At 36.4% G+C, this 16071-nt stretch overlaps 3 protein-coding genes across 6 annotated transcripts in view; 2 read left to right on the top strand and 1 right to left on the bottom strand.

The window, feature by feature from the left end:
• Positions 1-16071, top strand: part of LOC141457938 (uncharacterized) — a 376780-nt gene that overhangs the window by 50394 nt on the left and 310315 nt on the right. The gene's annotated exons all lie outside the window — the stretch shown is intronic.
• The window catches only part of LOC141457958 (uncharacterized), an 80738-nt gene that overhangs the window by 1927 nt on the left and 62740 nt on the right, over positions 1-16071 (top strand). The window lies entirely within an intron of this gene.
• On the bottom strand, positions 4730-11607 carry LOC141457956 (uncharacterized). Its single transcript, XM_074135363.1, has 3 exons — positions 11299-11607; positions 10864-11138; positions 4730-5110 (listed from the first exon to the last, which is right to left on the bottom strand). Exons 1-3 carry the CDS (start codon positions 11414-11416, stop codon positions 5075-5077), a joined length of 429 nt encoding a protein of 142 aa, XP_073991464.1. The 5' UTR covers positions 11417-11607; the 3' UTR covers positions 4730-5074.

The following is a 16071-nucleotide window of genomic DNA, read 5'->3' as shown; positions in this document are numbered from 1 at the left end:
CCAACAATACATCTTAGCATTGCGGGTCTAGCCTATAACCGCCTAACATACTTTACTACAAAGTTCTCATATTAACCATTAAATAAAATCCTAGGCCCCAAGACCGGGAATCGAACCCAGTACCACAATACATATTAGCTTTGCAGCTCTCGTAGATGGAAATTATTTTAAAATGGAAAATTTCATTACCGGCCCAAAAAAAACAACAAAAAAAACCTGACAATGTTTTGGTCAGAATCAAATTATTATTTCTCTGATTAGATTTTTTTTAAAAAATTTCCTCTTACTCTAGTAAACAGTAAGAGGAAGTATAGTAATCGTGCAGATTTTTAATTTTACGTTTTTCACCACCGGAAGTATCTCTCTGTTTTAGGTGCGAAAACAAAAAATCGCGTAGTTTAAATTTCATATTTTTGCGATGCGGAAATACAAAAGTTTACGATAATTTTCTTTAATAATTACCGGAAAACGTTTTAGTACGATTTTCATCCTCCTTAATTTTATCGATTTAGTTTATTTGGGGGAAACATTATTTTTCCTCGATTAAAATTCCATTAAAAGGGAATTTCGGGGGGGGGGGAAAAGTGAATTGGTAAGACTTTCTCCCCTAAAAAAGGGGCCATTTTTCTGAGAATTTCCGGTCTTATCCTTTTTCCCTTATGTGCTTGCTTAAAAAGCGCGTTTAGTTGTGTTTTACCAAAATTAAGTTTATTGGTAATTCCTTAATTCGTTTATTTTTTTAATGCTAATTTTGTTTATTGAAATTGTAGTTTAAACTCTCCAATAAAAAGTTTCTTTTAAGCTTATTTGAATAAGCTTAAAAAGTAAAAAAAAAAAAAAAATACTTTTTCAATTGCATTTAAGTTTTAAACTTCGTCAATCAATTTTCTTTCACCGTACCCTCCTCACTTCAGTGAATTTTCATTCAATCGAACAAAAATAAATATACAAATCGGATTATTTAGCCCCATTCAGGATTTTCCACCCTCCAATATCTCTCCCTCTCTCGCCCACCCTCACCCACAAATGCACACCAATTCTAAGAAAAGTTTTCCTATAAATACATTTTATAGCTATTTCTCTGGCTTATATATTTTCCACGCTGGAATACATTCACGTGGAAATTCTAAAAGTATATTTACGTAGCACCACAGTATTGTGCATTGAAATGCCACAATATTTCGTAAATCCATAAATCGGTATTTAATGTTGGTTGATTTTTGCCTCATTTTTCCGCTCTCAAATAACTCATCCCATCTTGGCTTGAGTTTTCTTTTTCTAGCAATGGGTTGGAAAATTATAGTTCACATATTATTAGCTGCTGATGGTTCCGTTGCCATTCTTCTAGAGCCACTTCCGTTATTTATTAAACAAACTGAAGATTTACCTTCTTGACGGTCTCGGCTAATCCCAGTTTTCTTTTGGTGAACGGCTCTGCCCAGCTTCCTTTTTTCCACCCCCCCGTAATTCTCTCAGTAGGATCTTAAAATTTCTGGATACTTCCGGTTGTATTGTAATCCACACACTTTCATGTCTGGTGGTTTTTTCCCCCCTTAATTTATTTTTTAGTTTTGAATTTAAGGCGCGTCAATATATGTGGTCATTAGCGCTCGAACAGAAAGCTGTAGGAAGTTCCTGGAAAGTAAAAAAAAAAAAAAAAAAAAAAAAAAAAAAAAAAAAAAAAAAAAAAAAAAAAAAAAAAAAAAAATTTAAGGGTCCACAGCTGGTTTCGAACCTGGGACCCCTGGCATTGGAATCCTGTTTACATTATCCTCTGACTTAATTTCTATTATTCCTCTTAGTAAAAATCTCATCCCTATTACTTTAAGAGTTCAGTTCTAAGCTCTTTAATCCAGTTGTCTCTAGAATAAGACCCTGTAGCGAAGGTGACAGGAAGTGCTCCTGTAGATAATCTTTACCGGGTCTTCCGAGTCGATTTCCCCTTCCATTTGAAAAAATATTTATCTAAAGTAACTATAAGAAAAAGTGCTGATTGTATCCCCATTGTTTAAATTGATTCAAAAATCTATTTTAGTTTTTTAAGGCGGTGCTTAATGTCCCACCAATTGGGTGTCGTACACCTTGGCGGAACCACATACTTTACCATTAACATTTTTTCTTAACAAACGCTAGATTCGACATATCACTTTGTTATAATAAAACCAGCTGCTAGGATTGGCGATTAATGTCTTTGATAAATATAACTGTCTTATTATTGTGGCAGTAACTTCCTCTCTCTCTGGCTTTGCAATATAACTAATCTGGATTATCCGAACATCCTGAAGGTGGTGGGCAAACTTCCGCCCAATTCCTGAATCATTTATTTAATAAAAGCTAAAAGAAAAAAAAAAACAATTACACTTAAAATGCCCAGAAAAATCGTACGAATAATTCTGACGTCATTACCAAAAAAACATATCTTAATTCTCAGCATCAGCGTAAATGAAGTATTTTATCTGTTGATTGAATTTCGAAACGAATCAAAATGTGCTATCTGATTTGTTGAACGAACTTGAATTCCGAATGAACTTGCTTTTCTTCAAGTTTAGTGTGGTCCGAAGTTTATCACTTTTACATTGAAAACTATAATTATAATAATTGAAACTATAATAATTGGAAATAATTCAGTCAAAGGTGCATCTCTTATTTATTTATTTATTATTTATTCTAGTAAATAAAATATGTATTTGAAATTATTTTTTACTCTTCCTTGTAACTTGGTCTTCCGATGCAAGCTTCGATACATCTCTGTAATTAATTTTTTTTTTACGCAATTAGATTTTACATTTACTGCAATAGGCTCAGAATTAGATCAATCACTTCGATGACGTTTCAAAATAAAAAAAAGTAAAGTAATGCCTATGTAAGGCTAACTTTACATCCAACTACCAAATTAGGTGTCGTGGACGGAGGCGATTAACAAACATACTTTACTGTAAATTTCTCATATTAACCATTAAATAAAATCCAAGGCCTAGACCGGGGGAATCGAACCCACTAACCAACAATACATCTCAGCATTGCGGGTCTTGCCTATCCGCCTAACATACTTTACTATAAATTTCTCATATTAACCATTAAATAAAATCCAATTCCTAGAGACCAGGGAATCGAACCCACTAACCAACAATACATCTAAGCTTTGCGGGTCTAGCCTATCTATAACCGCCTAACAAACTTCACTGTAAATTACACATATTAACCATTAAATAAAATCCAAGACCTAGAGACCAGGGAATCGAACCCACTAACCAACAATACATCTAAGCTTTGCGGGTCTAGCCTATCTATAACCGCCTAACAAACTTCACTGTAAATTACACATATTAACCATTAAATAAAATCCAAGACCTAGAGACCAGGGAATCGAACCCACTAACCAACAATACATCTAAGCTTTGCGGGTCTAGCCTATACGTAACATACTTCGATATAAAGTTCTCATATTAATACCATTACATAAACCATAACTGCTCATTTATTGTAAAGCAGACTACTGGACTTTACTTCCAACTTCATTTTTTTATGGTCATTACAGTGAAATGATATATTTTTCGTAGAGTTGCTCTGGAAACGTGTTGATTCGCTAATAACATCAATTGTACTTGTTACTACCAGTTATCATAAGTCTGTCGTGTCTGGCCATCGACACAATTTCTGGCCCCCGAGAATCTCTTGCAATTTTCGGTTCATCATTTTTATATTTTTCTCATGAACTTTTTTTGTTTTCTCTCTTCTTCTAATACCAGGTCTAACAACATTACTGTGAATATTACTTGCCCTTATTGGCTAGGAAAGAGGTGGTTCGTTTTCAATGTTTTAAGGTTAGACTGATATCCGCAAAACGGAATTGCTTTTTTTTTTATTGAAGTTATTTTTTTTTCTTATTTCCGGTTAATAATTATCATAATTATTTGATAATGGAAATTCAGTGCATTAGTCCTGTACTTTTTCGTAAAGCCTTCAGTAACCTTTTTAATATTTAAATTAAATTATATTTAACAAGTAATTCTCTAAAGAATAATATTAATATTAAAGTTATTAAAAACTCCATTTTTTTGTAGTAAAAGAAGTAAGTTTTCCGCTTTAAAAATTAATAAGATCAAGGCTTTTCTTCTTTAGTTTTTCTCGTCATTATGCAAAGAATAGATTTTCTTTATTGAAAACTGGTTCAGACTTAATATTAACAAAATATTTAAAAAAAAAAAAATTAAACTAGGAAAATCCTGTAAGTGACGTTTTAAAACGACTGGAGATGTGAAGACCAAGTCCTCGTAACCATCACTCCCAGCGCCATTCATCCTTTGGCCTACTGACGTGTCAGGATTGGGCCGGGAAGAGAAGGGAGCGGCAGTCCAGGGATAGATAACACTCCCCTATTCCCTCCTCTGAGGAAATGTGAGCATTAGGATTATTCCAAATCCTGGTTGAGGAAGGCTAGGTGCCCTCATATCGTCTCAGATGCTTCTTTTATTAGAAGCCTTGGGCGGAGTCTGACCCAGAGGAAGTAAAGATCGGATTTTGCCCCCCTCCTTGAAGATTCTTCGAACGCTTAAACAGAAAACTAAATTGTTTTTCTACAGATCGTCCGTAGTTCCCCCCTTGATAGTTCCTGAAAATTTTCCACCAATCAGCGGTGGGGAAAGACTTTCTAGCTAGATATTTCCGTTTCATCTTGAATAGTCAATTTCTTAAATCGATAAATCGATGTGAGTAAGGATAGCTTGGAGAAAGTGCTAAGAATAATTTATTTAAAAGAAATATGTTCTTAACGTAAAAAAATTAGTGAACACAATTAGAATATTGTTTGGGATCTAGTAAGCACCGGCACCAAGTTCCGGCAGATTGAACTCCTGTGCCATAAATTACGTAACAATAGTTTTATCTAAAATTCCTGGAGTTGAAACGTTCCTTGAATTGTGGAGGAGTCCTTAAATTCAACTATAACCTCTCCCTTAACATGAAATCCAAAACTCATTTACAAATTAATAACCAGCAAGTTTAAAAGTGAAAAAAAATGTGTTTATATGTCTTTGATCTAGATGTTATGGTTATAGTTTAGTGGTGCGCTTCTTCACTTTTGTGCGTCTTCTTCCGGTGTCATTGTTTCCTGTAAGCACCAAAAATACGAAAAAAAAGTTAGTTTCAAATTGTAAGTAAATTTTTTCCAAGTTGGGGGTGGTCTTATTGGGTTCGAATTTGGTATCCACAAGGAATTCTATTTCAACTTTCTTAAAGATTATTCCAGAAACTTTGATAGGGAGGGATTCAAATGGATTTACAGCTTAAAGTAAATAAGAGAATCCCTTAGGAGATGTCCAGAGCCTGTGACTAAGATTCAACAAAATAAATACCAGATTCGATAAAAGATTAAGTATTCCAGATGCTGTAATAACTTGCTACCAGTGATTTTGAGTGGAAAATCTTTTGAATGTTGAACTCAATTTCAAACTACCTCCCCCCTGCACATTTAATATTGGGAAAAGCTCCCTTTAATGGTTTCCCAGACAAAAAGAATAAAATTGATGGTTTTTCCCATTTCTCCCAGTAGATATTTCATCTGGAGACTCTCTACCATAGCGCACAGGACACGTAATGTCAACAATAAAAGCTGAAAGTTCCAGGACACACTACTTCCTTTCTGTCTGCCTTCAGAGCTTGCTGTCAACATTTCCATTAAAGCTTAGAAAGAAAAGTGAATCCATCTTTATTTTTATCTTTCAACAGGAGTGAAAGCTTAACGGGTCGCAACTTTCTTTTCATTGATGTTTTTTTTTGTTCTATTCGAACTTATTAAGCACTCTTTTGTTCTTTTGTTCCTCCTCTTTTTAAAGTTTGTTCTTTTCATTACACTATCTTCCTTTCATCTATTTATTATTTGGATCTTTTTAATATGCAGTTTTAATGTGTAATAAAAGTTTCTTTCTTTTAAATTTGGTTATTTACAATCTGTATACAAAAAGGAAATAGGAAGAATGAAAGATAAATGGATGCGTGAATGGCAGGAGGAGAGAAACTACCCAGTGGTAGTACTCTCTACAGGATATGAATGATCTTTATGGTCTCCAGACTGCAAGGAAGTCTCGGAGTCATAGGCGATTCAGTCGGCGAGGAGGATTGTTAAGGATGTCAGAGGAGATGAGAGACAGTAAGAGAAGATTAGAGCAAGTAGAGAGAGCAGTATAGTACTGGCGATTCAGTCAGCAAGAAGGATTGTTAGGGGTATCAGAGGAGGTGAGAGATAGTAAGAGAGGATTAGAGCAAGTGGAGAGAGCAGTATAGTACTGGCGATTCAGTCGGCGAGGAGGATTGTTAGGGATGTCAGAGGAGGCAAAAGATAGTACGAGAGGATTAGAGCAAGTAGAGAGAGCAGTACAGTACTGGCGATTCAGTCGGCAAGGAGGATTGTTAGGGGTATCAGAGGAGGCAAGAGATAGTACAAGAGGAATAGAGCAAGTGGAGAGAGCAGTATAGTACTGACGATTCAGTCGGCGAGTAGGATTGTCAGGGATGTCAGAGGAGGCAAAAGATAGTACGAGAGGATTAGAGTAAGTAGAGAGAGCAGTACAGTACTGGCGATTCAGTCGGCGAGAAGGATTGTTAGGGGTACCAGAGGAGGCAAGAGATAGTACCAGAGGATAAGAGCAAGTGGAGAGAGTAGTATAGTACTGGCAATTCAGTCGGCGAGGAGATTTGTTAGGGGTATCAGAGGAGGCAAGAGATAGTACAAGAGGAATAGAGCAAGTGGAGAGAGCAGTATGGATTTTTTCGATATTTAGTCTTGGCGAGTTGTTTGTACGAATGGGGATGTTGAGGTCGTTGTGAAGAGTGAGGTTAGTCATCGTAGAAAAGAGCGTCAACTATCTGTCGGCAGTAGTTTTGATTGAAATGTTTGCACAGTCCGTATTTTGTAGGTTAGGCTGAACCCCACTGTCCGTAAGTCCCACATAGATTTGAGAGCATAGCCTTGTAAATCAATCGTTTTGAGCTCTTCAGACTATTTGGAGCGTCGTCCTAGTAGTCTGTAAAGTAGTTGCGTACGCTTTCCCTGCCCTCATTGCTTGTCTTTTTAAGTTTTGTGCATGGGTTCCCCATGTTGGTCGTTTGTTCTATGAAGAGCCCAGTATAAGAAAAGAATTTCGATTTTGTTGGGGTTTTAATAAACTAACATTCTGGCTTAAATTTTGGTTAGACTAAGCTCTTTACTTCCTTTAATATACCGGAAAAAGAAATATAACGATCAAGTCTAATTTCTGAATTTCTATTTTAAGATCCACTTTGAGAGTCTAAAAAATACAGTTGATCTATACATCTTCACAAAGAAAACCATAAAAAAAATTCTGTTGAAGGCAGTGGAAATTCATAATGAAATTAATACTTCCTGAAAGGAATTTACTAACATCCCTTAGTAGGTCGAAGTTCAAATGAAACCCCTTTGCCAGACCAGCCTAGAAACTTTGGAGTAACCTTCCTGCGCTGTTATAACATCCAGTGTAACTGATATTCATTGTAACTTAGAATTTCAGTTCATCTTTTCCGGTTTATAAATATACTACGTATACAAGTATTTAGAACTGTCAGGTGGTAAGCGATACTTACGAGTAAACAATAAAGCTATTTTAGTGTCCCTACGGGTATCTCAGCCTAACAAAAAGGTACACTGAAACTACCACATAGACAATATACGTATCGTATATGTAGGGCGCATATACTGATATGTACAACTGTTTGGGTTTACCGAAGTCCCACAGGCAAAATCCCACACACCTGTACACTCTCATGAACACTTTCGTGTGTGTGTGTGTGTGTGTGTGTGTGTGTGTGATCTGTGTACAATCACTTACTTTTAAGAGTGGTAATACCATAAATAGGTGTCTTTAAGCTCGCAAATCTTTTGGCTTTACAGATACTTTTCAAACAAAATCTAATCTGCCTCATAAAACATGCGAAGATAGATTTACTATTAAAGGAGATGAGAGCCCAAAAACCGTAGATAGACAATCATCAACCACCTAACGTGAGCAATGGCAGACGTACAGCTAAAGAGAGCCCCAACCATCAAAGAACTCAGATAAGCGCGATGTGTGTGTGCCTGAGAGAGATGAAAGGCTAAGATCTAGAGAGTCAATCGCAACCCTCCTAAATTCATAATTATTTAAGACGCAGAGTCATTGCGCATGATCCAAATTCTTACTCATTACCGGATGCAAAGGGAGTAAATTAAAACAGAATATTCTTTACTTGAAGATCCGCAACCAAAACATCGTAACTCTACTCCCTGATGTTTATCGACATGACAATGCTCCTGGGACCATTATCTTGCCAGAAAACACTTCATCAATAAAGAAGAATAGTGAGAGATGGAAGAAATATGAGTATTAGCATAATAGGCTTGTTAAAGGTGGAAACACAACCAAAATTGAAAATGCTATTTTAAGAACAATAAGGCTTAGGCTTTTATAAATACAAGGAGCTTTCATCATAAAGAAAATAAAAACACTTCTAAAGGAAAAGAAGAGATGGCGAACAAGAGGGTAATTCCCGCCTCCCCTCCGTGCAAATAGGAAATAACGAAGTATTCTTCCGTTTCATTCTAAAACAAAGGAGAATGGTCTGTAGGGGATGTCGAGTTATTTTTAAAAGGGATTGCAATAGATTTAGGGCAAGATGCAACTAAGAGAGTGGGAATTCATAATGAGCCGTTCGTGTTGGCTGTCTTGTCCTGATTCTGTATTCAGCCTTGATGGTTCTAATTTTTAAATGAATTTGTAGAAAGAGTAGAGCTTAATCAACAAAAAACATGGAAGATAATAATTAAAAAAGGGGAAAGAAAAACTAGTGCAGCATCCAAAGAATACCATCATTAGAGGGAACACACGACAATACCTCCCATACACGACTACATCCGCAAAGCAGTAATGAAAAAAAACGGAAACCGTAGATAGTTCAAACTTAAACCAGAAAATGTTCTTTAGCCAGAAAATGTCTTTTGACGATATCTTCAAATTATATACAACATTTTACAGATGTATGCCTTCATCAGTGACTGTATAGGGTTGTGTGAGAAGTTTAATCTAAATGGAGAATATGATTTTAATGAGGTGGCCCGTAATGGTGGCAAATTAATTCATTTTATTTTGGAATTTAAGACCCGCCAGCATCTGAGGTTATTATTGGTGCTCGGAGCCTTTTTTTCAGGGCACTGCTCGGCCTCTCGATAGTGTTCTCTCGTTACAGACACCGGATATTGAGCTGCAAGTAGCTCCTAAGAAGAAAAAAAAATCTTAAGGGCCAACAGCTGGATTCGAACCCGTGATCTCCTGTGGCGTTGGAATAACCGTTCAGCTAATCCAGGAGTCCCCAAACTACGGCCCGCGGGCCACATGCGGCTCCCTGAGGACATATATCCGGCCCTCGCCGTACTTCCGGAAGGGGCATCTCTTTCTTATTGGTGGTCAGTGAGAGGACCACTATATGTGGTGGTGCCGCAAAGCGCTGCGTCGCTCTTGTACAGTACTACTTCCGGCGTCACGGCTACGAAAAATAACAGCAGAAGTAGGAAGAAAGGCAAAGCACTATAACTAAACCAGGACATTGACCATCTCATTAGCCCAAAAGCAGGACCATAGTTCCCACAGAAATACTGGGCAGTTTGGTGATTTAAATTTACTTGTTCTTTATTTGAAATATTCTATTTGTTCCCGCTTTTTTTTTTTAAACTTTAAAATAGTTTGTTTTATAGTTCGGCCCTCCAACGGTCTGGGAGACAGTGAACTGGCCCCCCTGTGTAAAAAGTTTGGGGTCCCCTGGTATAAAGTATAAACTGTATAATGGTGGTATAAAAATCAAGTGTGTCAATCAAGCTTAAACGTTGTTCAAGTTTGTAGAATAATTTAATAAATAAGTTACTTAGAACTTAGAGAATAATGGTTTACAAGATCAAGTCCTACTTCTTATTCAGAATACAAACTTCTGGCGGAAATTTAATTTCATTAATTTGTAATACGATATAATTCGCCAGACTTCCTCTTTAGAACGGAAACAGAAACAGATTTAATGTTTTTTATGTTTTGTTTTTGTTCTTTTTTTACTTTAAAATAGTTTGTTTTATAGTCCGGTTCTCCAACAGTCTGAGGGACAGTGAACTGAGTAAAAAGTTTGGAGTCCCCTAAGCTAATCGCTTCCCTGACTATTTCTTTATTATATAAAACTATGAGTTTTGTGGCGTTGTTGAAGTGTTTTGTTGTTAAATCATATCTCCAGCCATTGATGAGTGCACACACATTCTTGCCGAAATAGAGTTTTCACAAGATCTACGACTGAACAACCCCAGATTTCCAAGTACAGTGGAGACTCGGTTATCCGTCATGACCGGGACCGGACACGTGACGGATAGTCGAATAGACGGATAATGAAAAAAAAACAGGAAAATTTCCAAATTCTTTTGTTTAACGTGTATAAAACTTTGTAATTAACTGGTATACATATTTTATACGTTTATACGCTTAAGCCTTAAAGGTCAGCTATCTTTCATTATTCAATTCATTCTATTGTGTATTAAAATTAATGAATACGATGTCTGCGACATCTAATCGGTTTTGTGGGCGGTTTTGTTTGTGGTTGATCTCTTTAGGAAAAAAACCCACAAACTGTCGAATGATGGACACGAGTATGTACCTAAAAGACAAAGGAAAAAATCTCATAAGAAAATATATATACGAGTATATTTATATATATATTTTTTTTTAATTTTTAAATACTGAGGAGAGTGATGGTTAATTGAAATAGACGGATAAAAGGGTGACGGATAACCGAGACTCCACTGTAGTTCTTAGAACTAAAAGAGATAAGTTGAAAACTTACTTGCGATAGTATTAATTCAGAAAGATCTTCATGCACATTGTGATCACCTAAAGAATATGGATGTGGTGTCTCCAGGGCGGTAACCATCTTCTGCTCTAATTGTAGTTCTTCTTCTATAAATTCTTCTAGACATTGTTCATCTTGTTCATCATCTTCATTTCCTCCGGCCATTAAAGTCCATGCAGCCAGTTCTTCTTCCGTTGGCACTGGTTCGGTTTGTTGTATTCGTTGTCCTTCTTGTTGTCGTATCTTTTGTTCTTGTACCATTGCAACGCCTAGGATTGGAGGGGGCCAAAGAAAATGAAAAGGAAACAGAAAAGTGGTACAACTGATTGATTTATAATTGACAGGAAATATTCGGCTTATGATATCCGGTGTATTTTTTTAATTAAATTAAAAAAAAATATATAAAAAAAAAAAAGAGTTAACACTCACCAAGTAGAACAATACTTGTTACTAAACCACTAATTAGCATCAGTATTACGTCGATAAGTCCCACAAACTTAGCGATACAAGGTTTTATTGTGTTACATATTTTAGCGATAATACTCATTTTTCCTTTTTCTTTTTTTTTTACTCGCTTTTGAAATTGATTTTCTTAAAAGAAAAAAAAAAAGAAAATCAAAATGACACAAACCTCTTATCTAAAGTGCATTGGAATGTAAATTTGAAAAAAAATGTTTTTTTTGATATGTGTATCCTAAACTTTCACATTTTGATCTGATTTACATTTAATCCGCATATGTAAATTGCTGATATATTAATTTTTTTTTTAGATCCACATGATCCAAATATAGATTTAGTTGATTTCCGTCTGTTTTATTGTTTAAATTTGGTTTAATCCATTTTTTGGTCATCAGATGGTGTTGTAGACATTAGTTTTATATTCCAACATTAGGTATTTTTGTTCCTCATATAATATTTGCAGAGATTAATGTAAAGATTCTGTGCCATTCTTATTTACTTTCTTTTTTTAACAATCAATCATGTTCGTTTGACAGGAAGTGACGTCATGTGAAAGAAGTTTTATATTCCTTTTCCTATCTACCTTCCAACGTCAGAAAATCGACTCCACACAACCCACTTGGAGCAAGGGGTGGTCCCCCAAACTTTTTACCCAGGGGGCCAGTTCACTGTCTCCCAGACCGTTGGAGGGCCGGACTATAAAACAAACTATTTTTAAGTAAAAAAAAAAACAAAAAAAAAAAAACGGGAACAAATAGAATAGAAAAGAGATTTATTATTCTGGGACAATTGTCCCCTAAGAATAAACACAGGAACAAATAGAGGCCTTAACAGTTTGGCCTGTGATTAAACAGAAAATATACGTAAGTATTTACAAAAAGAGAGAATAAAAATAACAGCAGAAATTAAGGAAATAAGTTAGAACAGTTAGAATTTCGGAGGAAGCTGAATAGAAAGGAGATAATCGAGCAGAAGGGATTTAAAGATAGAAAGGGTAGGAGCATGGCGGACAGATGATGGTAAGGAGTTCCAGAGAGAGGTAGCACTTATTAGGAAGGATTTGTCAAAGGATGAGGTACGGTGAGAGGGAATATAGAGATCGGATGAGCGAGATCTGGTATTACGGGAATATGTATCGAGGATTTAAACTTAAGGAGTTGAAAAATATAGGAAGGCCATATAGAATATTTCAAATAAAGAACAAGTAAATTTAAATCACCGAACTGCCCAGCATTTCTGTGGGAACTATGGGACCTGGTTTTGGCTAATGAGATGGTCCAATGTCCTGGTTTAGTTATAGTGCTTTGCCTTTCTTCCTACTTCTAATGTTATTTTTCGGAGCCGTGACACGTCCATCCCGCGTCACCGGTAGTAGTACTGTACATGAGCGACGCAGCGCTCTGTGGTACCGCCACCACATATAGTGCTCCTCTCACTGACCGCTACCAATGAAAGAGATGCCCCTTCCGGAAGTGCGGGCCGTAGTTTGGGGACCCCCCTGTCTTAGAGTCTCGGTAAAAATTGTCGCTGGTTTTACTTTCTTTCTCTTTCTAGATAACAGAGATGGGCACTGATTAAAAAATACAGTTTAATCAGAAATTTAATCGATTATCTTCTTCTTAATTAATCGGCGAAAATAATCGTACTTTTAATCATATGACAATTAATTAGTGTCAACTAAATTTCGATTTCTATCGATAAACAAACTAATTTAATCACTCACTATACGACTTTTCAACTAATGGTTCAGACCACGTTTTGGCGAGACCACCACCTTTCCGTGTATTTCCCAACTAAAACTTTTCGATTAATTTTTTCATTCCTCATACTAATTAGCAAAAAAGGCCTGGCAGATGATAGCCTTTGCAGGTTCTGTCAGGAGGAAGAGGAGGAAACGGCACTTGCACGTGTTGTGTCAGTGCGAGTGGCTCGTATGGCTAAGGATGTTACTTCTCGGAGAGGAAAAACCAAGGCCTGAGGAGCTTTACCCAGGTGTCGCTCTCCAGCATTAAGAGTCTGATTAAACGAACAGGTCTGGAGAGTGAGCTCTAAAGTCGGGGAGCCACAATAGATCCAAAGGGGTCGCAGTGGTGTAGGCCTTGAGGCCGCCCCATTAGAATCTTATCTTAATAGAAAAAAAAAGCATTAGAATCGAATCAAATTTTCGATATATCGACTTTTTACTGAAAGTATCCCGTATTTGAGATCTCCGGGGCCTAGAACTAGTGGTTTTCACAAAATTTGTGTAGTTTGCGTATGGTCAAAATATCCCCAAAACGAAAAATGCATTATCTAATTTTAAAATTTAGTTTTTGCTTTAATATTAGACTTAATTCTATCAACATTATTATTCAATTTTTAAAAAATACAATTCTAAGTTACAATAAAATTCGATTATAATCGTAAATTATGGTAAGAAAAAGTCATGTGAGTGTTCATACGAGATTCTTTTCATGAGAAAGTAAAGTGAAACTGTCGAATATTGGCGAAAACTATTCGAAAACTATCTTAACTTAATGTAAAATTCCCTGAAAATTGTGAGAATATTTTTTTCGACTAATTTGTTAGCATTTTTTCTCAATATCTACTTAAGATTAATATTATTTACCAAATAACAAAAAAAAAGTTAACAAAATATGAGAAAATAATAAAAGATTAAGAAAAATAAGAGAAAGGTATTGTGGCACCATTGTTTAGTACGCTGCAATCAGCCCATAACTGGCTTTTCATTGGAAAGGGGCGTGATTACACTAGTGGGTGGGGGCATGACGGACTAGAGATTTTGGAAAATGCTGTTTTATTGGTAAAGTTTTTCTTGAAATCTGTTACAATACGAGGGTCGTTTGAAAAGTCCGTGCAAAAATAAAAACTACTTAATTTTTTGGGGTAAACCTTTTTTATTTTTCAACATAGTCTCCTTTTAGGCTTATACACTTCGTCCAACGCTGCTCTAGTTTGTTGATCCCTTCCGAATAATAGGATTTGTCCAAGCTCTGAAAAATAGCCAATTGTTTCTGCAATCACCTCCTCGTTTGAATAAAATCTTTTTCCCGCCAGCCATTTCTTCATATTGGGGAACAAATAGTAGTCCGAGGGAGCCAAGTCTGGAGAATAGGGGGGGGGATGAGAAACGAGTTGGAACCCTATTTCCATTAATTTTGCGACCACAACTGCTGAGCTGTGAGCTGGTGCGTTGTCGTGATGGAAAAGGACTTTTTTTTGTGAGCCAATCGTGGGCGTTTTTCTTGCAGCTCGGTTTTCAAACGGTCCAATAACGATGAATAATATGCACCTGTAATAGTTTTACTCTTTTCCAGATAGTCGATGAGGATTATTCCTTGCGAATCCCAAAAGACAGTCGCCATAATCTTTCCGGCTGAAGGAACGGTCTTCGCCTTTTTTTGGCGCAGATTCCCCACAGTGATGAAACGACGCTTAAAGTCCTGCAGATTCTTCTGGAACAGCGGCAAACCGTCCTTGCAACGATTTCGTTTTTGGTCAAGCGTGAGCAATCGCGGCACCCATCTTGCGGATAGCTTTGTCATGTCCAAATGTTGATGCAAAATATTATGTACCCGTTCATTCGAGATGCCCTCAGCACTAGCAATCTCACGCACCTTCACTCTTCTGTCATCCATCACCATATCATGGATTTTATCAATGATTTCTGGTGTAGTAACCTCAACAGGGCGTCCAGAACGTTCAGCGTCACTGTGCCCTATATGGCCACTCCGAAAATTTTGAAACCTCTTATAAACTGTTCTAATCGAAGGTGCAGAGTCACCATAATGTTTATCAAGCTTCTCTTTAGTCTCCTGAGGCGTTTTGCCTTTCATAAAGTAGTGTTTAATCAACACACGAAATTCTTTTTCGTCCATTTTTTGAAAATCACTCGACTTCCTCGATTCAAACGAATGCCAAACACAAAGAAATAGACCGATCTGGCTGAAACTTGGTGTGTGTTCTTCCAAGAGATGCTACTAACTAAACATAACCTCGATACGCGTCAGTAGTGCTATCTCTCTGACTTTGCACGGACTTTTCAAACGACCCTCGTATGTGCTGCTGCAAAAAAAAAATTATGGTTAATGGGGGATTTTCCTTATATTTTTTTAAAGAAAATTTGGGATTTTCATTTTTTATAGAGAATGGCAAAGAAATGTCAAAGTTGTGGGGGGTTGGGTTTTTAACGTGACGTTATTTCGTTCCGTTTTTACGGATCTTCCCTTATAAATTCTGTCCTACCGGGACAGTTCATTAATTTCATTGAATTGATCCAACACAGATAATATTTTGTTCTTTAAGTTGATATAATTTTTTTTCTTCAACAATTTCTGTATAATGTACAATAATAAAGACATTTAATATTGTTTGTGAGTTGTACATCCTAGCAGTTTGTGAGTTGTTGTGCGTGTTTATTGATCGCAAGCGCACATATGTGTGCGTTTTGATTTTTGTTCAGCTGATATCCGGCGATCGTTTCGTTCCAAATTGTTCGGCGCTGTCTGGAAAACAAAAAAATCAAAAAATTAAAATTAAAATCATTCATTGAAATCTAAATACATAGTATTAACTTTAAACAAGAGAACTCTCCTTCCACAATACTGCTATACCAATCACTAACCAAGTACGATATCTCGGACCACATCTTGACAAACGACTAACATGGAACCCCCCACGCGAGACTCAAACGAATTGACCTCAATCTAAGGTATAAAATGTTGAAAAGACTACTCGACAAAC

The sequence above is a fragment of the Rhodnius prolixus genome, unplaced genomic scaffold (assembly GCF_049639745.1).
Source record: "Rhodnius prolixus isolate KJV_2025 unplaced genomic scaffold, Rpr scaffold_5, whole genome shotgun sequence".
Lineage (NCBI taxonomy): Eukaryota > Metazoa > Arthropoda > Insecta > Hemiptera > Reduviidae > Rhodnius > Rhodnius prolixus.
The sequence above is the reverse complement of the archived record's forward strand: the minus strand, read 5'-3'. Positions and strand labels throughout refer to the sequence as shown.

What these genes read in the sequence shown, in the direction of transcription:
- LOC141457956 (XM_074135363.1), bottom strand. Translation starts at nt 11,416, where the DNA reads ATGAGTATTATCGCTAAAATATGTAACACAATAAAACCTTGTATCGCT. An exon ending in AACAAGTATTGTTCTACTTG is followed by an intron (nt 11,139 to 11,298) that starts GTGAGTGTTAAC and finishes CTCCAATCCTAG; the next exon opens with GCGTTGCAATGGTACAAGAA. An exon ending in CTGAATTAATACTATCGCAA is followed by an intron (nt 5,111 to 10,863) that starts GTAAGTTTTCAA and finishes TGGTGCTTACAG; the next exon opens with GAAACAATGACACCGGAAGA.